Source organism: Scyliorhinus canicula, chromosome 3, assembly GCF_902713615.1.
Source record: "Scyliorhinus canicula chromosome 3, sScyCan1.1, whole genome shotgun sequence".
Lineage (NCBI taxonomy): Eukaryota > Metazoa > Chordata > Chondrichthyes > Carcharhiniformes > Scyliorhinidae > Scyliorhinus > Scyliorhinus canicula.
Genome location: NC_052148.1, coordinates 118,198,594 through 118,223,530, shown reverse-complemented (window position 1 = coordinate 118,223,530; position 24,937 = coordinate 118,198,594). Strand labels below are relative to the sequence as shown.

General features: G+C 42.3%; 1 protein-coding gene across 1 annotated transcript; it reads right to left on the bottom strand.

Annotated features, from left to right (window-relative positions):
• Positions 1-489: 489 nt before the first annotated feature.
• Positions 490-15,789, bottom strand: chst14 (carbohydrate (N-acetylgalactosamine 4-0) sulfotransferase 14). The gene is made up of 2 exons (XM_038791147.1): positions 15,460-15,789; positions 490-2,296 (listed from the first exon to the last, which is right to left on the bottom strand). The coding sequence occupies exons 1-2, from the start codon at positions 15,772-15,774 to the stop codon at positions 1,478-1,480; spliced, it is 1,134 nt and encodes a 377-aa protein (XP_038647075.1). The 5' UTR covers positions 15,775-15,789; the 3' UTR covers positions 490-1,477.
• Between the last annotated feature and the right edge of the window lie 9,148 nt (positions 15,790-24,937).

Here is a 24,937-nt window from a genome sequence, read left to right as displayed (position 1 = left end):
AAATCAAGGCTCAGTTTAAAATAACTTTTCTGCTTGAACTTGTGCTTTGTTTAGGCATCATAAATAAAGGTGAGGATTGGCACCAGTTTGTAACTGCTCTCGCCAGTATTCTGAAAACATTACAACCTGGTGTCAGCAGTGAAGTGCAGCCAACTGAATCCTGGCAACACATCTAGATCACCAGATATTTTCAAACCAGGCATTTGACCAAATATAACAGAGCAATACACGTCAGTCACTTAGATTACCCAATTCATTTTTCCAGTAATGGGGCAATTTAACGTGGCCAATCCACCTAGCCTGCACATCTTTGGGTTGTGGGGGTGAAATCCACGCAAACACGAGGAGAATGTGCAAACTCCACATGGACAGTGACCCAGAGCCGGGATCGGACCTGGGACCTCGGCGCCGTGAGGCAGCAATGCTAACCACCGCGCCACTGTGCTGCCCCCGCACCAGTCACTGTTAGCAAATAAAGAATTCAAAAACTAATGAGTGGTAAAATTTTATTTAACCTGAAATATCTCCATAAAAAATATACGCATTATAAAAATTGTTACCATCAGCTCCATTTATTTCCAATTATCTGAATTCCACTCAAATCATACTAGCTTACCACCATTTTATAAGAGCAAGATGTGTTCCATGCAATCACTTCATTAAGAGGGCAGCATAAGCAAAGGAGCATCATGGGCCTATTGCACTGTACATATACAAAAAAAAATATATATATATCTCACACACGTGGTCAATAACAGCCAATTCTGCATTGTATCATTCAGACTTTTATCATGTTGCAGAATTAAAAACCAGGGGCCTAGAAATGTCGCTGATTCGAGGTCGGAGACTTATTTATAAAAGGAAGACAATGACCTGGAAAAAACTTAATTCCCCTGTAATATTAATGGTGTTGCTATTCTGTTCAGATTTTGAGAATGGGTAGCATTAGTTAATATACAATAGGAAATTGTAATGAGTACTACCTTATGGCAACAATCAAGTAAACCAATAAGTAACTGCAGAATATTCAATTGCTAAAAGAATAGGTGGAAATATATTTGAAGAGCAAAGGAAATAAAGAAAATTAAATTGATGGTGTGTCAATACAGGGTAAGTAGAAGGATAAAATGTTTAAAAAGTGCAAAGAATTTGCTGCTGCTTTAGACCACCTGAAGCAAAGACTTTGAAGACAAAAACAGTTATTGACAGTAATGTTAGTCTGGGCAATAACCCACAAAATTCAATGTGGACTTCTCAAAACCAACCTGTGATAGGCAAACCTAAGTTTCAAAATGTTTTGTGCTGGAGGCAGGGATTGTCACCACTCCATGGAGTTAATAATCCCAGTGTAGTACATGTATACAATGACATCGCAAAAAAGAAATTGTATATTTTTGTAATGCCATTGACCCTTTCATATTTAGAATATAAATAGAAAAAAGATTTTCCACCTGCACAGCTTAGATTACAAAGCCCTTCAATGTCTGCAATATTTATCTGTAACATTTGGGAAAGGATACGCATATAATGAAAAATCTAGAATATATTTTGGCAAAAGTTCATTCAGAAGTCCTTGTGGCACTTTGCATAGGTAGTAATGCAATGTCTCCTTAGTGATAGGCTTATACCATGCCTGTCTTTGGGGAAACTCTACACTACGTGGGGCCCCAACTCTTTGGAGTACATGGCGTGCATCGCTTTGTAACCGTTCATAAGAGCCAATGTAGTCGTAAGTCACAGCACATGGCTGGCACAGATTGTAAATTGGCATCCAATGTTCATTCATTGTTTCCACATCTTCATCCACCAAGTACTGCAGAAATTCTGTAAAAGTAACATCATCTCCCCTGGACTGTCCCACATTTTTCCTATACCTTCTCACTATCTCCATTCCATACCTTCGCTGGTATGCCTCAATTTCTCCAAACTTGTTTCTGTAAGCTGACAACAATCGCTCCATTGGATCTCGAACAAACAAAAATTTGTAGTAATGTTTCAACCTGTATTTAATTTCACTGTTTTTTAAGTCTCCGAGGAAGACCAAGTCATTCTTGTGGTCCATTTTTATCTGCACATGCACATTGTCCAGCGCACCGTTCAGAACTTTAATAACACGTTTCCAATTAGAACATGCAACTTTGGGTACATAACAATACAAAAACTTATATTCATCATTCACCAGGATGTGTTTTAGTAAATTCCGTCGCTGGGCCGACGTTAAATCCAAAATACTATGTGGCATAGTTTTATGTTTGCATACACTCTGAAGAGTCCTGTTCCGAATCTCTTGAATAATCTAGAAAATGGGGTGGAAAACATTGGAGCAATTATTAACATATAACATAAATGTCCCCTTCAAATGGGTACATTTTTCAGGCAAATGCTAGAAGTGAAAGTTACCACAGTATGAAATACTTAAACCGTGGCTCAATAATACCTCTTTCACCACCGTGTCAGAAAGTTCAGGCTAAGCTTGGGAAAGAGCCGAGCACGGCTAGGCTGACAAATTGGGTGCTGCACCGAAGGTTTGTACTGTGCACTCATAGGTCTTGTCTTTTCGATAAGACATCAATTAGAGGTCCTGTTTTTTCCCTCAAGTGGTCTTATTTAAAAGAGTTGGGGAGTTCTCATGATGTGCTGGTCGACATCAATCCTTCATCCAACATCAGTTAGATACAAAAGACCTTACTGCTCTTCTGCTTTTCAGGTTAATATTTAAAAGACTCATGTTTGTGCAGGTTCAGCCGATGAGCTGATGTAATTCAGCAGACAAATCAGGGAAAATAAGATTTTTATTTTTAAATAGTAAACTTAATTACCTGGTTATTCTCTTGGACAAAACCTATACTTGTAGGTAAATTAGTCAGTTTAGTGGCAGCCCCATTAACGCTGATTCCTCATCATCCTGCATTACAAAGCAGGAATTTAGAATTAGCTACGATACAAAGATGATGCCCTTAAATTAGCACTCTAACCTATGTTTAATTGCAGGGAAATACTACGGAAAAATGGCTTCCCCTGACCTTCCTTAGGGCCATATTAATTACCAATAAAGATAGTACAAAGCTTTAGAATTTGGACAGTGCACCTTAGAAAACAACAGCTCATTTTCAAAACATACTATATTTAAAAGTTTAAGATGCTAAATTTATATCTTGTATTTACATTTTTCTTATGAAATCAGCAGGGAGAGTGACTCAAACAGGCTAGGCTTACTCTTGAATATTAACAGTGATTTCAGTTTATTTCAACTGAAGTTGAGAAGTTTGCTTTCAAATTAATAAAAATATTGTTTTTGATAAAACCACCATCAAAATGTTCACATTTACTGTTGAAATGTACATTGGGAAATTCCTCGGTTGAGGAATGTGATCCTTAAGGCTGTAAATTTGGATTGGATCTTTTTTTTGCCTGTTCCAACCAAAAGTTTGAAGCGAAAAATGTTTGAATGTCACAACTATTAACTGCCTTTCAATTATCCAGGAGCTCAGTAAGAGTTAATGCTCAGGATTTTACATTGTTGTAATATCCGGGTCAGTACACAAGATTTGAAAAGGAGCTCAAATCTGGCCAGACTATAAAAAGCATTTAAGCTGTCAACTTCTAACCATTCTCTACTAATTAATTTCATCAAGGAGTTACAAATCTAAAATAGTAATGACAAGAGGTGCCCACAGCATTTTAATTATTTCAAGATACTTGACTTTGTGCAAACCTTTCCGCTCCAAGCAGAATAGAAACTTCCATTGGATTTGAAGTTTAAATAAATTCAGTCATGCAGGCTATACCATTAAAACTAGTTTTACTGTTGCATGTTATCAATAGCGCTAAAGGGCAGCACGGTGGCCTAGTGGTTAGCACAACCGCCTCACGGCGCTGAGGTCCCAGGTTCGATCCCGGCTCTGGGTCACTGTCCGTGTGGAGTTTGCACGTTCTCCCCGTGTCTGCGTGGGTTTCGCCCCCACAACCCAAAAATGTGCAAAGTAGGTGGATTGGCCACGCTAAATTGCCCCTTAATCGGAAAAAAATAATTGGCTAATCTAAATTTTAAAAAAAAATCAATAGCGCTAAAGTTTCAATTGCTAAGATGACTTTTCAATCCCATCAGCATCAGAGAGTTAGCATAAACTCAATGTGAATAATTATAAGTTTTAATTCTTGCACATCTGCTTATTAATTATTCGAATAATCATATTTACATATCAGTTTTGGATATCCCAAAAAGCATAGATTTTCCAAGAGCTCTGCTACAACATCCTTAATAATAGATTCTAGCATTTTCCTTATGGCAGATGTTGGGCTAACAGGCCTGAATTTAAATGCTTTTTGGTCTTCCTTTCTTGAATAGAGGAGTTACATTTGCTAATTCCCAATTAGATGGGACCCTTCCAGAAACCAGGGGATTTTAGAAAATTAAAACCAATGCATGCACTACCTCTGCAGCCTTTTAAGGCTCTAGATGGTCCATCGGGTCCTGGTGATTTGTCAGCCTTTGGCTCTCATAGGTTTCTCAACACCCTTTCCCCAGCGATTGTAATTGTTTCAGTGTTCTCCCTCCCTTTCATCTCTTTGTGCAGAATTATTTCAGAGATTTAATTTATATCTTCCACAGTGAAGAAAGACATAAAATATCTGTCTAATGATTCGGCCCTTTCCTTATTATTCATTCCCCAGACTCACTCTCTATAAATAATAATCTTTATTGTCACAAGTAGGCTTACATTAACACTGCAATTAAGTTACTGTGAAAGAGGACCCACGCTCACTTTAGTTATTCTTTTCCTTTCTAAATTACTGTTGAAACTTATCTGCTTTTATATTTCTAGACAGCTTTCTCTCATACTCTAATTTGTCCTTAATTATTACTCTTATAGTCATTCTTTAATTTAAAAAAAAATTCTGTCCAATATGTACGGTCATGAATTTGCCTAGCAACAGCAGTAAAACAAAACAAATTTAACAAAACATAATTGGATGCGACCTGCCCAGCAACAGGTAGACGTCTGCCTAGAGACAACAGGAACCAGTATTCAAACGGTCCGATGAGATGCCTCTCTCCCAGTAACGAGATTAAAAGGCATTTTAGATATGAATTAGATGTGAATAGCTTATGAGTAGAAACAGTTTACCTAGACAAATGGGAAGGTCATTGAGGTATACATATGATAATGTCTAGAGTCAAAGAATTTTGTTTGGGGGAGACAGCCAAGTACACCAGAGGCAGAATCAAAGTGGATCAAAGGTATAATTGCTAGCAGCCTCAGAAGTAAGGTGGGCCAGTTAACACCCAACAGGCTCAGAAGCAGACAAGCCAGTTTCAAGGTAAAGTTTTAGATCTAATAGCCTCAAAAGTCTTAGAGCCGGGCGGCAGGGTGGTGCAGTGGTTAGCACTACTGCCTCACGGTGCTGGACCCGGATTCAATCCCAATCCCGGATCACTGTCTGTGTGAAGTTTGCACATTCTTCCCGTGTCTGCGTGGGTTTCACCCCCACAACCCGAAGATGTGCAGGTTAGCTGAATTGGCCACAGTAAATTCCCTCTTAATTGGAAAAGAAATAATTGGTTACTCTAAATTTATAACAAAAAAAAAGTCTCAGAGCCAAGGTAGTGCACAAAACTTTCATAAAAGTAGTTTAAATATCTTCGCTGAACCAGGACAAGACATTTCCCAGACTAGAGTATCATCCTTTTATTGTGTGGTAACTATAAGCTGGTTTTAACTTGTAGATTTATTTAATTTGATGTTGTTTGTAGAAATGTGGAAGTCTTCAGGAGCTCATGGATTGTAGATATATTTTTGAACAAGGGGTTTGTTCTACATAAAGTGTGTGTTTAGTAATTCATATACTTTTATTATCTTGGAGCAGTCCTGTTCATGTGTATGCGTCTTTTCTTTAATAAATAGTCATTAGTGATTGTTACACAATGACCATACTGCTTATTCTCACTGGCGTTTCACTTGTCTCCTCACAGCATTACAAAATCAAAAGTGTACCATCCCTACGAACCGGTGTTCCAAGTTGGGATACCTGGCAGATACCAGCGTGCTTAGTGACAGTACATATGAATTAGGAACAGGAGTAGGGTACGCAGGTCTGCTCCATCATTCAACAAGATCACAGCTGAACTGAACTTCAGCCCCACATTCCTGCCTACCACGATAACCTCCTTCACCCCCCCTCATTAATCAAGAATCTATCTAGTTCTGCCCTAAAAATATTCAAAGATTCTGCTTTCACTGCCATTTGAGGAACAGAATCCTAGAGACTCACGACCCTCAGGAAAAAGATTTCTCCTCATCTCGGTTTGAAATGAACAACCTCTTATTTTTAAACAGTGACCCCAGTTCTAGATTCTCCAATAAGAGGAAAAATCCTTTCCACATTCACCCCTCGTGATCTTAAAGGTTTTGATCAAGTTGCCTTACTCTTCTAAACTCTAGTGGATACAAACCTAACCTCTCCAACCTTTCCTCATAAGACAACTCTCACATTCCTGGTAAACCTTCTCTGAACTGCTTCTGATGTATTTACATGTTTCTGTAAATAAGGAGACCAATACTGTACACAATACTCTAGATATGGTCTCACCAATGCCTAGTGTAACTGAAGCCTAATCTATCCACTTTTGTATTTAATTCCCCTCACGATAAACATTATATTAGCTTTCCTAATTTCTTGCTGCGTCTGTGTACCAGTCTTTTTTGATTCATGCACTAAGGCACCCAGATACTTGTGCACTTCAGAGCTTTGCAATCTCTCACCATTTAGATCATAAGTTTATTTTATATTCTTCCTGCCGAAATGGACAATTTTACATTTGCCCACATTATAATCCATCTCCCACTCACTTAACCTATGTCCCTTTTTTAAAAAAATGTTTTTTATTCAGTTTTTATGTTTTATATTGAACAAATTACAAATTGTTAGAGAGAGAAAAAAAAAAGAACACGGAAAAATTAACATATATATTTACAGGTAAGCATCTTCGTAATAATAACTGTGGCTGCCCCCCTTTAGCCGGCATACATATTTTACATTCCCCAATATGGCCGAGGCACATGTTTATTGGCATTTATTTACAGTTTGGTTTTGGGCCTTAGCCAGCCATCAAACCCCCATAACGAACCCGTAGCCCCCCCCCCCCCGGCAACCTTCCCCCGATTCCCATCCATTTTCCCCCTGATTCTTGGCCACCCGACTATTCTTCCTCTTGTTCGTTGGCCACAAACAGGTCCCGGAACAATTGCATGAATGGCTCCCACGTTCTGTGGAAGCCGTCGTCCGACCCTCGGATGGCGAATTTTATTTTCTCCATTTGGAGAGATTCCGAGAGGTCGGACAGCCAGTCTGCAGCTCTGGGCGGTGCTGCTGACCGCCAGCCAAACAGGGTTCTACGGCGGGCGATCAGGGAGGCAAAGGCAAGGGCGTCCGCCCTCCTCCCCAGGAATAGATCTGGCTGGTCTGAAACCCCGAAGACCGCCACTATCGGGCATGGCTCCACCTATGTCCCTTTTTAACCTCCTTATGCCCTCGCCACAATTTACATTCCTGCCTACTTTTGCGTCTTCAACAAATATAGCAACCAAAATTTGAATCTCTTCATCCAAGTCATTTATATAAACTTTAAAAAGTTGATGCCCCAGCATTAACTCCTGTGACACACCACTCGTAACACCTTGCCAACCAGAAAATGTCCCATTTGTGCCAACACTGTTTTCTGACCGACCACTAATCTTCACTGAATTGTACACTTTTTCTTTCAATTTGATACTATCTTTACCTTAGCCATGGATGGAACATTTGCTTCAAGTCTTTCTTTCTCAATAGAATGCACTGAAGAGGGAAATTTTGGCATCTTTAGATATTACACTGCAACCAGTTTAAAAGCTCTAGTTCCATTATTTACTGGAGAAGTTGAAATCTTCAGTTCTGGCCATGTAAAACAGACTGCCAATTCTAACAGATATTAAAAGGCCACAGTCTGTCGGTGGTGGTCACTTGGTCATAAAATCTGCAGGTGTTAAAACTCAAGGTTTGTTCTACAATGTGGAACAGTGTACCATTTGCAATAGCTCCAAGGTGTCTGCTGATAACAGCAGAAAGGGGTTAGGGATAGCATCCGTACTTCAAGGAGCCATTAAAGAGCAGGGAGGAAGGTGATTGATAGCTACACCACAGATATTGCAAGACAACTTACATGCCTTTGTAATGATTGAATAGTTTAATGAAGCATGTGGACCTTTGATGTGATTGGTTGATTATTCTCATGTACTATGCATGATGTAACCTTAATCAATTGTCCTGATTGGACATAGATTAAAAAAAAATTTTTTTTAAAAATAAATTTAGATTAGCCAATTATTTTTTCCAATTAAGGGGCAATTTAGCGTGGCCAATCCACCTACTCTGCACATTTTTGGGTTGTGGGGGCGAAACCCACGCAGACACGGGGAGAATGTGCAAACTCCACACGGACAGTGACCCAGAGCCGGGATCGAACCTGGGACCTCAGCGCCGTGAGGCGGTTGTGCTAACCACTCGGCCACCGTGCTGCCCCAGATTGGACATAGATAACTAGTAACAAATGATTGGTATATGCTAATTTCTTGTAATCGAATCTTGATGTATAACTGCCAGTACTACCCTTGAATCTGTGATCTTTAGCATTCAATTTGGAATGCCAATAGCCCCTGCTACAGCTTATAATAAAGGACTAGTGTTTTTACTCCAAGAGCCTTTATCTAGTTTCTCATGAGTGGAAGAGTGAAGTACACTAAAATCGAATGGCTGCACTTTTCTTCACAACAGTTTGGTAGCAGATGAATGCCCTCACTATGTGCAAGGAATTAGGGTTAGGCAGCATGGTGGCACTGTGAAGAGCACTGCTGCCTCACAGCACCAAGGACATAGGTTCGATTCCGACCTTGGGTGACTGTGTGGAATTTGCACATCCTCCCTGTGCCTGCGTGGGTTTCCTTCGAGTGCTTCGGTTTCCCCCACAATACTGAAGATGTGGAGGTTTAAGTGGATTGCTAATGCTAAATTGCCCCTTAGTGTCACAAAAAAAGATAAGTGGGGTTACTGGGTTATGGGTTAGGGTGGACGCATGGGCCTAGGTAGGGTGCTCTTTCAGAGTGTCAGTGCAGACTCAATGGGCCAAATTGCCTCCTTCTACACTGTAGTGATTCTATGAAGGACAGGACCTCAGTTTGGTGAGTAATATATTTGATTATACTCCTGACTGGGTGTTAATGAATAGCTTAGCTGACAAACAGGCGGATCCAACTCAGAGTAAACCAGACCTGATTAAGAGAATGAGAGAGATGCACATCTCTCTAGAGATCCGAAGGGGGTGAAGTAAATTCTGTGAAGCCCCTCTCTAGGGCTGTGGAGGGAGCCAAGTACATTCTGTGAAGCTCTGTCCTAGAGAAAGGGAGGGAGCGAAGTACACTCTGTGAAGATTCTCCCCAGTGGGTGCGAGGGAATGGAAGTACAAAGTGGTGAAGTTTCCTGCAAGAGGGACATCCCGAAATCGCACAAATTGTCTAGATTTTCCTTTACTATAGATTTTCTGTTTACTATTAGATACTGCCTCCTCTCCTGACTGGGAATAGTGAAAGAAAATACACATGTCAGAATCAGGGAAAAGCTAAATCCGAAAAGGTAGAACTTAAGTTTACAACTGTCCCTTTTCTTTGCCCAAAAGTTTGGGAAAATGTAAAAACAGGGTGAATTCCAACAAACACTCAGCTGTGCTGTAGAAGAAAAGAGGGCTGTAAAGTTCAAATAAGCTCTTTCAGGAATATCTGGGAATGGCAGTTCTCCTTGCTGCGGTGCAGGTCATCCCTGATTCCTCCCTAAAGCAGCTAACACTGTTGGAACTGAAATACAAGTTTGTGTTAAACAATTGGTGAATTGAGTTCTGAGTCAAGGTCAGATATAAACTTGCAGCTTGGCAGAAATCCAATCTGAACTCTCTGACATTTGAATTTTTAAAAGAACTTTCAACCTTTTAAAAAATAAATTTAGTGAACCCAATTATTTTTTCCAATTAAGGGGCAATTTAGTGTGGCCAATCCACCTATCCTGCGCATCTTTTGGGTTGTGGGGGCGAAACCCACGCAGACACAGGGAGAATGTGCAAACTCCACACACACCACTGTGCCACCGTGCTGCCCTAAGAACTTTCAACCTTGGTTAAGTAACAAAATTTAATTTAGTTGAAAAAAAAGAATCTAGGGGAAAAAATTGGAGCAGAAAAGTTAACTATTTCAGCAGGTAATTGATTTGTTTTTAAATTGTCCAGAAACCTGCGTGTATGATTATGTATCATAATTATTTGATATATGATTTATTTGGGGATTATGAGAACTCAATGGCAGCAGTTAAAATGGTTATTTTAAGCATACTCTAGAGGAATTCGGAACAAATGTGAGAATTTTATTGTATTATAATCACCCCCAGATAGAGAACAAAGATTTTACAGGTGTTAATATGTTTGGGTAAGAATGCTTTTGAGATTTGAATTTAACAAAGAATTTGCCCATGATACCTATGAAATCAGTTGTTGAAAATTGGCTGAAATGGACCCAAAAAAAAGAATCAAATAAATCATGAAAAAGAATGGAGGATCATATTTATTATTTTAACCAAGGGATTGTGAGCTTGCAGTGCTTTGTCTCTTTAATAATCTGTAGCCGCAAGAGAAGGTTAAACAAGCAGTGAGAATCTGTGTTGTTGGTGTTTCTGCTAGCCTCAACTGACAAGTGCAGACAGAATTGAATACTCACTGCCAGTTGAATTAATATAAGTTGTTCATTTAAACAGTTACATAAGTTTCAAGACTCACGACTTGAATCAAAGTTATACTACCCGATTAAGAGAAAACCTGGCCAGGTTCGCTCTGAATGATGCGTGTGGTGAGCGTTGAAACCCTGGTCTGATCGTACAATGGTTGATCCCAGGAGTTATCGGTGATGAAATCTCAGTGGTACTGTATTTTATAAGGTTTCCGTTAAACATCCTAACGTTCTAGAACATACAGTGCAGTGTACAGTGGACAGTGCCATTCGGCCCATCGAGTCTGCACCGACCCACTTAAACCCTCACTTCCACCCTATCCCCGTAACCCAATAACCCCTTCTAACCTTTTTTAGTCACTAAGGGCAATTTATCATGGCCAATCCACCTAACCTGCACGTCTTTGCACTGTGGGAGGAAACCGGAGCACCCGGGGGAACCCACACAGACACGGAGAGAACATCCAGACTCCACACAGACATCATTCTAGACATTATTCGAGCCTGTTCTTCATGTTCCAAAAACAAGGGATCAGTGATGTTGTTACTCTGGTTCTCATAAAAGTCATTCTACACAGAGCTGCAGTTTTCTGTTTGCCTGTTTAATGTTAGTCATAGTCCTCTTTTGCCATAATGCCTTATGGTTAATGTTGGCAACTGTCCGACTCAGCAATGTGTTCAGTTTGTTTTATGTGGATGCTCATACATTTGTGTTACCATTGTTTTAGGCTATGTATAATAATCTTTTTATTGTCACAAGTAGGTTTACATTAACACTGCAATGAAGTTACTGTGAAAAGCCCCTAGTCACCACATTCCAGTGCCTGTTCAGGTACACAGAGGGAGAATTCAGAATGTCCAAATTACCTAATAGCACGTCTTTTGGGACTTGTGGGAGGAAACCGGAGCACCCGGAGGAAACCCACGCTGAATGGGGAGAACGTGGAGACTCCGCACAAATAGTGACCCAAGCCGGGAATCGAATCTGGGACCCCGTGCCAACGTTCATCTTTCTGGGGAATTAATCTTGTCCGGAGTTTTTAATTACAGATGGAAGTTTACAACAGACTGACAAGGATGCTTAAGTAATTCATTTGATCATGGGTTGCTTTAAAGCGCTTGTATGTTCCACTGCTTGTGTCTGAATGATATTTGTGTTGTCCTTTTCAAGCTTTCCCGTACCAGCCTCCCCGAACAGGCGCCGGAATGTGGCGACTAGGGGCTTTTCACAGTAACTTCATTTGAAGCCTACTTGTGACAATAAGCTATTTTCATTTCATTTCTTTAATGTTTTCTGTCTGATATTGTTAGTTTTGAGATCATCGTTTAAGTGATTTAAGTCAAACAGTTAACAAAGGGAAGAAAATCAACCAAACTTTATTTTCAAAAGGTTATCAACCAGGAGTTATGTTTTTCTGGTCAGAAGCATGATTCTAGGATATTTTTGATAAACATATGGGAATTTTAGTCTGAAATACAAATTCATACGAGTAAGAATGAGATCATTTTAATTCAATAGTGTTGATTGGAATTTGGGATATTTGAAATGATTATGGCCTGTGTTGGATTGATCCGGTGTTAAACCTTCTTGTCAGGTTCAAAGAGTTATTCCTGACACAGCTGGCACAACGGAAAATAAAGGCGCAAAGAGAAATTGTTCAATAAAATGGATCCCTGATCATGGTTCTTGTTAGATTGAAACAAAAGATCCAGTTGAGAACTTTTACTCCATCCCTTTTCAAACTAGCAGAAAATTAACTCTTGTCTGCAAACAACTGAAGATGTATTTATATTTTTACAGGAATTGGAAATTACAAAGTTTTAAATTTGAATTGTCAGATATGTTCAGATCAATTAACCCATTTTGCCCCAAGCAGAATAGATCTTTTGTGTTTTGCTTTACAGATAACTGCAAGTGGAACAAGATTTGCAGTAACTTCAAGAATTTGGGAATTTATTTGTAGACTTTCAATATTGCAGCAACAGTCAGACCGATTTAAAATTCACGTGATAGGGAGGGGGCAGGTATCTCGTAAGAAGTTTAAAAATACAGGATAGTTGGCGGAGTACAAGGTCACATTCACCAGTCTTAAACTAATCCTAGCAAGTGAGGCATTAGGACTGCCAGATTTGACTTGCTTCCTTCCACATATACGGCCATAATAATGGAAATTATTACACTGCCATAGTGACTCACTAACATGGAGTTATAAGCAACCCATGGCCTATTACATTAACAAGCAATCAGCTCTGGATATAGAAAATCCACTCAGAACACCCCTTAGTGCAGATTCTGAACATTGGAAGATTGAAAATGGTCTCAGAAACTAGAAAGGCTGAGGAGAGTGTCTAGTACTTAAATGGGTGGATTACAGTAATTAAGGATGAGAAAAACTCAGTGGGATATATGAACATTTGAGGAAAGGAGCAGGAGAAGAGCCGTTAGAGGCCAATGTGGCACTGTTTGTCGAGCGGTTATGGCGGAGTGAATGGAGAGCCATGAACTGTTTGGGTAATAGTTGAACAAATGGTAATTATGAAAAAACAACTGACATTTAAAGGGATTTTAAGATGAGCAAAAAACAATACACATAGTTTAGGTGGTTTCCATGGATACAAGGACACAGCTTCTTTTGAAGAAGAGATGAAATGGACCTTAATGGAAATCTGAAAGCCAACAACCTTTATTTGAATTTGGGATAAGTCTGGGATATGAAAAAGCAATGTAATTTGGTAAGTTCCCATAAAACAAAAGATGTAATTTAATACAAAGAACAAGCAATCAAAGATGTTACTGCCTCGAATTAAATAGAAATGTTTGATTTCTGTTTTAAAGGTGTTATGAAGATATTTTATTGGATTGCAAAATTTCTCCAGGGCTCATGATTGGGATAGAAGTAATGATCGAGGAAAGACAATAGGGACAGGAAATCAAAACAGCAAATGAGAATTGGGAATATTGAGTACAATTCAATGGAATATTTCAATCTGGCACTGATGATAGAGGAGGCTAGTAAATTGATAAACTTTCTCTGGGTAACGCATGTGCCCTTGTCCATGTTTTTATTTAAGAGAACAAAGTTTCATACTCTGGCCACCACCCAAGCATCTGGAATCCCACCTAATCTTGGACACTAAGGGGCAATTTAGCATGGCCAATCCACCTAACGAGTCTGAACCGGCCCTTGGAAAGAGCACCCCACTTACACCCACACCTCCCTCCCATACCTGTAACGCAGCAACCCCACCTAACCCCTTTGGACACTAAGGGCAATTTAGCATGGCCAATCCACCCAATCTGCACATCTTTGAACTGTGGGAGGAAACCGGAGCACCCGGAGGAAACCCACGTAGACACAAGAACATGCTGACTCCGCACAGACAGTGACCCAAGCCGGGAATCGAACCTGGGACCCTGGAGCCGTGAAGCAACAGTGCTAGCCACTGTGTCACCATACCACCCATCTTTGGACTGTGGGATGAAACGGGGCTCCCAGAGGAAATCCTCGAGGGAATCCTCCGGGAGAAAGTGCAAACTCCACACAATCACATGAGACCGGAATTGAACCCGGGTCCCTGGAGTTGTGAGGCAGCAGTGCTAACCACTGTGCTGCCTCCCTGTGGAAGGGCCATGCAGACTCGAAACTGTGTTTCACTCTCCACAGTTTGTCAGCTGCCAGATCTGCTGAGTTTATCCAGCATTTTCTATTTTTATTTCATGTCCAGCATGTTAGAGGGGTCAAGTATTTTTGAATAACGCTGGTAAAGGGGTCAAGTATTTTTGAATATTTCCACCATTTTACTACCTTTGCCCAGGAGTTTATCCTGCACAGTCCTTAGAGGCCCTATTTAGAGAGTTCTTTAGTAATTTACATGTCTGGAGAACACTATTTCCTTTCATATTCCAAGATTGTTTAATTTTGTAGTTCTCCTTTACATTACTAACAGATTACTTTCTAATTTTCAATATTACTTCTGCCATAAGACCATAAGACATAGGAGCGGAAGTAAGGCCATTCGGCCCATCGAGTCCACTCCACCATTCAATCATGGTTGATTTCAACTCCATTTACCCGCTCTCTCCCCATAGCCCTTAATTCCTCGAGAAATCAAGAATTTATCAATTTCTGTCTTAAAGACACTCAACGTCCCGGCCTCCACCGCCCTCTGTGGCAATGAATTCCACAGACCATCCTGCTTTGATGGCCATGAATGCCTTCTTCTTCAGTTTCCATTACCCTCTTATTTTTATCTTCATCCATGGTGTGACAAGAGGAACTAGTTTGTTCCTGCTTTTTAGTGGGACCGATTTTTCCAGGACTCTATTGATGATCTATCTTGGCACAGGGGGCAACGTTGGCCAGCAGCCCGCGCTGGTAACAATAACCAGCAGTCCGCGCTGGTAACGTTAGCCAGCAGTCCGCGCTGGTAACGTTAGCCAGCAGTCCGCACTGGTAACAATAACCAGCAGTCCGCGCTGGTAACAATAACCAGCAGTCCGCACTGGTAACAATAACCAGCAGTCCGCGCTGGTAACAATAACCAGCAGTCCGCGCTGGTAACAATAACCAGCAGTCCGTGCTGGTAACGTTAGCCAGCAGTTTACGGGTAGTAAACAATCACTAGTTCCCATGAGTTAACCCAGGGCTGTTCTCACCTGGTAGTCAGGGTCCTCGCTCCACTTCCAGTCCTCCTCTGTGTTGACACCGGCTTGAGCTCCGCCGCTCCCCCGGCTCCGGGCTCCATACGTGCGGCCGTTCAATGTGTCCACCTCGGCCAACATACCCTTCTGGATCATGAGCAACAGCCCGCCCGATGCCACGATCACACCGAAAGTCAGCATGGTGGGCAGCAGCACAGCCCTGCGAGCAGCCCGGGCCACCATCAGGCCGCCCATGGCCTCGCCTCGGCTCCCACTTGCACCAGCCGTCCCGCTCGGCTCCAGCCAAACCCTGCCGCCGCCAACACGCATGCGCCCGCTGGCCCCCAGCGCCTCGCTCTGGGAGTTGTAGTCTTTGTCCACGCCATTCAAGCCCACCACTGCGCATGTGCAGGCGTCCTCGCGCACCTGCTGGGGACCCCAGGTTGCTGCTGCCTTTCCAGCACAATTCTTGGCACCAGGTTATCAGAGATGAGGGGGCAAGCCATTGGCAGCTTTAGAGTGACCAACTCTGGTTGAAGCCATTCTTGGAGATTTGATCATCTTGCCTTATTACAACAGATTATTCTACAAATTATTAGAGTTGTTTGAGGGTGTAACAAGCAGAGCTGACCAGTAGATGCAGGGCGAGATTCTTCGTTTGGAAGTCTGTGGGCACGATTCTCCAACCCCACGCCGGGTGGGAGAATCGCGGGAGTGCCGGGCGAATCACACCACGCCACCCTGGCACCCCCACGTGATTCTTCCACCCCCCCCCCCCCCCCCCCCAAAACGGCGTGTCGCGTTTTGCAACAGCCCGCTCGGAGAATCGCCGCTCCGGTCGAGCGGCAATTCTCCTGCCCGGATGGGCCGAGCGGCCTGCCGAATCCGACCGGTTCACGCCGGCGCCAACCACACCTGGTCACTGCCGGCGTGAACATCACGCGACCGCTGCGTGTGGGGCCTGTGGGGGGCGGAGGGAGGATCGAGCACCAAGGGCGTGCTCGGGAGGGGTCTGGCCCGCGATCAGTGCTCACCGATTGTCGGACCGGCGTCTCTGAAAGACGCACTCTTTTCCCTCTGCCGCCCCGCAAGATCAATCCGCCGTGTCTTGCGGGGCAGCGGAAGGGAAGACGGCAACCGGGCATGCGCAGGTTGGCACCGGCCAACCTGCGCATGCACGGGTGACATCATTTAGGCGCCGCCGGCCGCGACATTCAGGCCGCGTCACTTTGATGCAAGGTTCAAGGCCCGGCGTGCGAGATTGACGCTCCGCCGCTCCTAGCCCCCCGGGGGGGGGGAGGGGAGAATAGGGGGCGAGGAGCGGCCTCCGACGCTGGAGTGAGACACTCCGGGTTTCACTCCGGCGTCGGCACTTTGTCTCCCTTTGGGAGAATTTCGCTCTGTGTTTCCTGCCGGTGGTGAATTGCACCTTATTTTCGCTATGCATGGCAAAGATTACGAGGAACTCCTGAGGGAACCCCAATATCTGGCCACCATTTTGTGTGGGCGGCCCGATAGGAAGGTCATAAGGCTGGTCACCTCACGCCCTTCCCTCATCACAAATCAGCCCTCCACCTCTACTGCATCGCAAATCAGCACCGTCCCCATCGCAAATCAGCCACATGCACCCCCCTTCCCATCACAAATAAGCCCCCTCCCACCTCCAGATTTTCAGGGTCCCCCCTTCCCCCAAGTATGGGGATGGCCAGACACTAGAAGTGTCACATGTCACATTCAATTCCTGGAAAGAGAAAGCAGGAACCTCTGTTTAACCCCTCAGATCCTTGAGGTGCAAGCCATTCATTTATGTCCCTCACTGGGCTGTAATTGACTGCTTCCACGCAGCTGTCAGCCTTGCTTCGTTCATCTTCCTTCAAGCTTGTGTAACTCTGAAGTGCTATGAGCACAATGTTTACAAAGGACCCATTTGCATTCTCTGCTGGCGAATGGGTGAGAACCCCAATCCCGCCACCAGCGCGGGGGTCAGACCATCACAAATGGGCACGAAGCCAGTTTTTACCCCTGATGCCCGATTTGCCGCCCCTTCGGGAACCCAACTACCGACAGCAGAGAAACCTGGAGGTCTCTGAGAACAAAAAAAGTTATCAGCTTTTGTAACTGCACCATTTATTCGATCAGAATATTACTATAAAACAAATTTTTAATGCTTTTTATCAGCATAATCACTAAATAATTAGTTTTTCACTTAATGAAGGAATCAATAGCTGAAAAGAAATGTCACCCGGTAGCTAAATAAAAGGCATATATCAAAAATTGAATGTTGGTGAGCTAATTAATGTGTTACTTGATTCTTTATTAAACTTGTTACGCATTGTAAAGTACAGTTGTTAACTGATGGTTTTATAACTTAAGAAGGCGTGTCTACACATGTCTTGTAACAAAGACATTGGAAGTCCTACAATGAGGTAGCAGAATCTTTATTACTGAACAGCCCTCCTGAGATACAATGAACAGATCTTTTAATCCAGTGAAGTAATCGGGACAAGAACAGAGGATGCTGTAAAAATTCAGCAGGTCTGCCTGCATCTATCAGGAGAGAAACAGAGTTAATGTCTCGAGTCATTTTCCCTTCAGTAAGTAGGAAGTCAGGACAGCTATTTAGGCAGCTATTTTCCTTCGCAGTGCAGCCTTTCAGACAGCAAAAAAAACAAGACCAGGCAGGTGCTGGAAGCTCAGCTGGAAATGTGGAAGAATTGATGGGAGACAGAATAGACCTCACCCTCTCCCCATGCCACCATTTCCTTGCAGAAGCATCAGACATGGAAGGGGATTGCTGAAAAGGTCCATAGAATCCATAGTATTCCAGTGCAGGAGGAGGCCATTCTGCCCATCAAGTCTGCACTGAACAGGGCAGCATGGTGACATGGTGGTTAGCATTGCTGCCTACGGCGCTGATGACCCGGTTTCGAATCCTGGCCCTGGGTCACTGTCCGTGTGGAGTTTGCACATTCTCCCCGTGTCTGCGTGGGTTTCGCCCCCACAACCCAAAAGATGTGCAGGGTAGGTGGATTGGCCACGCTAAATTGCCCCTTAATTGGAAAAAAAAATTGGGTACTCTAAATTTAAAAAAAAGTCTGCACTGAGCGTCTGAAAGAGTACCCTACTTAGGTCCACTCCCCCACCCGAACTTCATAACCTCATGCATTGATCATGGCCAATTCACCTAATCTGCACATCTTTGGACACTAAGGGGCAATTTAGCATGATTAATCCACCTAACCTGCACATCTTTAGACTGTGGGATGAAACCCATGCAGACACGTGGAAAACATGCAAACTTCACACAGACAGTGACCCAAGGCTGGAATTGAACCTGGGTCCGTGACGCAGTGAGGCAGCAATGCTAACCATTATGGCACCGTGCTGCCCTCAATATTACTCTGTCCAGAATCTATCTGAGGAAAGAAGTGAAAACTGAGGAAATCTGCATATCATACACTTGCATAGGAAAAGGTAGTGGGAAGGGGCATTGGGGGTAATTTAGAAGTGGACCAGACTGTCACACAGGGAATAGTCTCTTTGGAATGATGAAAAGGGCGGGAACATGTGTTTGGCAGTGACATCATGCTGGAGGAGGTGGAAATGTTGGAGCATGATCCTTTGAACATGGAATCTGGTGGTTGGAAGATGTAAACAAAAGGAGCACCATTGTCGTTCTGGGAGGGAGGGAATGGTAAAAGCAGACGTGCAGAAATTGGAAATGACATGGTCAGGACCCTGTCAATCATGTTGCCAGGGCATCTTTCTTTGAGGAAAAATAAAGAAGCACTGTTATTGAAAGTAGGCAGAGAAATTGGGAGACTGGAATGCAAGGTGTGAGAAAGTGTAGTCAAGAGGGCTATGGGAGTCAAAAGGCTTATAGTGGATATTGATTATACGAACATATGAATTAGGAGTATGAGTAGGCCACTCAGCCCCTCGAACTTATAAGATCATGGCTCCTCTGATTGCAACCCCAACGTCACAATCTTACTGGCAATAGAGTATCCCCAGAAAAGGAAACTTAGAAGTCAAGGAAGGAAAGAGTGGAAGATAGGCCAAATGAAAGTGAGGGAAGGGTGAGAATTGGAATGCAAGTTGATGATTATTCTCCAGTTCGGGGTGAAAGCACGAAGCAGAGTGATGCAGACATTAGTGTATCAGACAAATAGGTGAAGAAGGCACCTGAGTAGCACTGTAACAAAGAACATCCTCTCTCTCCCACAAATAGGCAGGCATAATTAGAACACATGCAGGTTCCCATAGCAACACTTTTAATTTGGAAAATGTGATTGAAGTCAGAGAAGATTTTCAATTTGGGAACATGTTCAGCCAGGCTGAAGGGGCTGGTGAGTGATGAGGATTGGTTGGACTGCTTGGATGGAGGTGTAGAGATTTGGACATCCCTCCTTGCCGTGCTGGTGGACATTAAAGCTGTGGGGATAGGCGGTCATCATGCAGTTCCGTCATAAACAAGTCAGGGCTAGGAATGTTTTATATAAATGGGTTGACTCACCCATCCTGTCATTCACCATTTCCCTTGCAACAACCCAGAGACATCCACTCCAGGGGATACAGGTAGTATTGATAAGGAATTAACATGGCAATATGAAGAGTACAAGAAGCTATAGGATCTGGATGAGAACATGGAGCTTAATGTTGTTAAGTGAAGCAGTGAGATAAACCGCCGCTGGCTGAAGAGCACAGATGTGATTATCCCAGAGTTCCTCCGTGAAGTGCGAGGTGCTTGAAGAGCAGCAGACAAACATAAAGTTTCTGTTTATGTCAGGCCCAAAAGGCATGAAGTAAAAACAAATCTTACAAATTTGTTTCTCTTCCATATTGTCTTGTTTAAATTCTGTTTTCGTTTTAAATGGACAAAGATTAATTCATCAACCTCCTGGAATGGAATATTCACTTTGCATTGTATGACCATTGCAGCCAAGCCAACACAAAGGACTAGTCGAGAAGACGTTTGCATCAACCATCTCTGAACAAAGGCAGAGCGAGTGTGAATCCTCATCTCCAGTGTTGTGCTGATAGTTCCGCAGTTATCTTTTCAAAATACAATGAGTCAGCAGCGCGGTGGCGCAGTGGGTTAGCCCTGTAGTCTCACAGTGCCGAGGTCCCAGGTTCTATCCTGGCTCTGGGTCACTGTGGGGGTTTTGCCCCCACAACCCAAAGATGTGCAGGTGGATTGGCCACGCTAAATTGCCCAGGGGTTGGTTTAGCTCACTCAGCTAAATCGTTGGCTTTTAAAGCAGGCCAGCAGCACGGTTCGATTCCCGTACCAGCCTCCCCGGACAGGCGCCGGAATGTGGTGACTAGGGGCTTTTCACAGTAACTTCATTGAAGCCTACTCCTGACAATAAGCGATTTTCATTTTTTCATTTCAATTGGAAAAAATGAATTGGGTGCACTAAATTTATTTTTTAAAAATACAATGAGTTTTAATCAGGGTCTTTAAAGTACATAGTGAGCTGAATGACTCTACCCAAAAGAACCCCAGCACATGACCGAGACTTGAGCTGTTTGAATTGCTTTAATTATACAGCGTTTGAATTCTGTTTTCAGTTGTGGTTTATAACTCGAATAAAAAACAGACTCCAGGTTTGCAGCCTGCCTCTAATCTCCTTCTCTCTCAAAGTTAAATCTCCAGAAAGAGTCCTGTATTTCACCCACAGGGCAAATTAATTTCCTGAATACAAGAATACTGAGCTAGATCTTTTTTCTTAATATATTTTATTCCAAACATTGCAAAAATTTCACATACACATAATAAATACTCAAATATAATAAAATTTGTAATTTTTTGTTTTGACAAATTAACAGTAATAACCCCAAAACCCCTAGCCTCCCCCCCACCCCTCACCCCCCAGACCAACCCCTCCCCACCCCTCCCAAGACCGAAAGAATCTACAGAGACTTGTGAACACAGCGCAGTCCATCACGCAAACCCGCCTCCCATCCATTGACTCTGTCTACACCTCCCACTGCCTTGGGAAAGCGGGCAGAATAATCAAAGGATGTTTGTGGACATCATTACCCTGTTCCTACTCCACTCCAAGGTCCCTACCTGGTTCAAGAGGACCATCACCATACCTGTGCCACAGAAGAACCAGGCAACATGCCTCAACCACCTCAATTGAGTTCCTTGGGCAAAGACTGGGAATTGGGACTCCTGAAAGAACCTCCATTGGACGTTCACCCTACTCACATTAATTAATGCCAATATACCTTTTACTTTGTTTACGTGACTCACAATTTATAACTTCCTTCCTTTTCTCTTTCAGTCTTTCTATCTTTTATGTTTCTGAGTGTGAATGTGTAATGTGAACCATCCTTCAGGTTTTGAATGTGTTAATAAATTCTAGTTTCACCTTAAAGAATTTGCTGTGGGGTTTGAGAAACAGCCCATTTCAACAAGGAGAAGGACACGAAGGGAAACAAATTAAATTACTCATTAAAAGTACTGCTGACAAGGGCAGAAGAAGGGAAGAGCAATAATAATACAATCCACCTCACCCTCGTGTCTGTTACAAGAGCATCTCTCAAGATGTGCATCAAATTGGTGGTGTTTGCTGCCCCGATGCACATCACCATCTAAGAAAGCTTCGACACATAGCCAGGAGAATGTAGTAACTGCAGGAACATCGACAAACCTTTATTTCATGTAAGGTTCAAGTAGGTCAGTCAACTCAATGTAGAGGTATTGAATGAAGGGCAACAGATCTTAGGGAACTGTCGAGGGAGATAATTGTTGAATACATGATAAAATATACAGGGCAACATCTTGGAGGCTTTAGAGGGTATTCGACTGACTCTTTGCGAGAGATTGAAGGATTTTTCTAATAATTTGAGCTCGGTTTTCCTGATCAAATTGTAACTACTTTCCTGTCCCCTGTGCCAGTGGAGAAGCGGCTATCTGTTTCCAACACAATGGGTGAGGTATTTTCTGAATTAATCAAAAGATTGAATCATCGAACTTACAATTTAAAGCTTATTTGTGGATTACCTGTTATTGTTTTAATCCCTTGTTCTATTGCATTTATATAGCAACTTTAACAACACAATAAAGCATCCTAGTGTGCTTACCAGGAGCTATATTAGACACTATTTGATGTTGAGTTACATAAGGATACCATAGGGCACGTGATCAAACGCGAGTTAAAAAGGTAGGTTTTAAAGAACATTCTAATGAAGGAGAGAAGAGAGAGAGACATAGAAAGGTGGGGAGGTTTAGGGAGGGAATTCCAGATTTAAGGTATGGCTGCCAATTGTGAAAGGTTGAGCAAGAGACTAGAGTTGGAGGAGTACCGTTATCTTGGGGGATTGTCAGGCTGTAGATGTCTACAGATATAGGGAGGGACAAGGTCATGGAGGCATTTGAAACAAAGATGCTAATTTTAAAGTTGAGGCATTGTCAGACTGAGAGCCAATATAGGACAGTGAGCATGGAGTGACAGACTTGGAACAAGTTAGAATACAGGCAGGAGTGTTTTAGATGGGTTTGCTTTTACGGAGAGAGTGTAAGGTGGGACGCTGACCGCACAAGCAAATTAATAATTTATTGTTCTAGGAAAAAACAATTTCTATTCACCATCCTTTGTCCTGAGAAACACATTGCTTTTAAAATTTTCTCCTGTAACGCATTCTGACTTGGCACAATACGACGACATGTACGGTTGAATTATTGAATATATTTTTTAATGATTTGTATTTTGCTTGTGAGTGTTTGGATCTCTCATTCTATTGCCACTAGTGGTCTTTGTCAGCCTGTTTCATCTCCTTGTTCTGGAATTCACAAAAGTATTAATGCATCATCAAACAAATTAAGAATATGGATTTTACGAACAGAGATATGAATGAAATTAATTGCATGTTGATTTACCATGGTTTACCATCTTCAGTTTATATGTAAGCTCATAAAAATGTAATTTCATTTTTAAATTAGAGACAGAGAAATCAGTTCCTCATTTCTGCTCTGTCACTCTGCAAAATACCCTTGTGTATAGATTGCTTCTGTTTCCCTTCTCCCTGAAGACATAAAATTGATTAACACCAGTCTTTTGCTATGATTCTGAGATATTTGACTCCTCTTCGGAAAAATTCTTCTCTGTTCACTGAACGCCATGTCATTTTGCCAAGAACAGCATCCTTGAGCGAGTGCTACACCTCAGCTGTATAATATTTATTTCCAGCTGGCTTGTCTCTGACAAAGAACATCTGACTACAGTATAATGTTTATTAAAGGTCCTGCGTTGTCCCATTTTGGGTGCCTCAATAATGCCAGAAACAATGTATACTGTTTCTAAGGATTTAAATAACATTGTCGCAATTGTACCACTGAACCAGTCGAGAGAACCAAGAAAAAAAAAGTGGTTTTGTCATGAGTCTGATTGTTTAGCCACTCATGAATTGCTTGGCTTAGTTGATAGCTGTCTGTTCTGAAACAGGAGATTGTGATTTAAGCTTCACTGTAAACGTATAACATATAATCCAGGTGTTGACTATGCTGTGGTATTGCTGCTTCATCTTTCAGAAGAAATGCTAAACTGAGGACATAAATTAAATTATTGTACGTGCAAAGAAGCTGAAATTTGTAAAAAAATAAAAAGCAGGCAATGATGGAAACACCAAACATGGTCAGGCTGTATTTGCAAAGAAAGGAACAATGTTAACATTTTAGGTATAATCTTCAGCAGAATTGGGGGAAAAATCATGTTAAAAAGTGCAGTGCCTACTTTACATGAGTCTTATATGGATACGCAGCAGATCTGAACCATTGTGCTTTGATCAAGAGTCATCCAGATGCGAAACATTAGTACCCTTTCTCTTTCCACGGATGCTGTTAGACCTGCTGAGATTGTCCAGTATTTTCTCTTTTTGTTTCAGATTCTAGCATCTGCAGTAATTTGCTTTTATCTCAGTGTACAAAGGTTCTTCCTCATTTGAATAAAGTGAATGGTGTATGAGTCCAATTTATAGTAAGCGGCATATTTTCAGCACACCATCTTGACTAGCTGCTTTATCAGGCGTCATGGTCACTGGATGCTCATCAGTTCGCACCAACACCTAACTTGCGGTATTCAAGGCATAACAGTTTTAAGACTCATTCACTCTGGAATTTTACTGGTCTTCAAATATAATTCTCATGGGCGACAGGCAGACACCCTCACTCTGTCCCTGAGGAAATGACTTTAATGCAACTCAAGCCTCCTCATATCCTTTCTTATCTAAATCTACCATTTATTTTTTGATAGTACTACCTGTTACATGAGGGAAATATTCAGAACTTGGGTCCAGAACTGAGATCAAAGATGTAGCAGGCAAATTAGTGGTTAAACTAACTGAGGGAAGATACTGCTGGCATGGAGTCAGATGGATATGTCCACACCTGGCCAAGTTACATTGTGCATGAGGCTCATTTAAATATGCGCTCACCAATTTACCCGAGGCCCGGGATTCACTGGCCTCGCCAGCAATGCCTCAA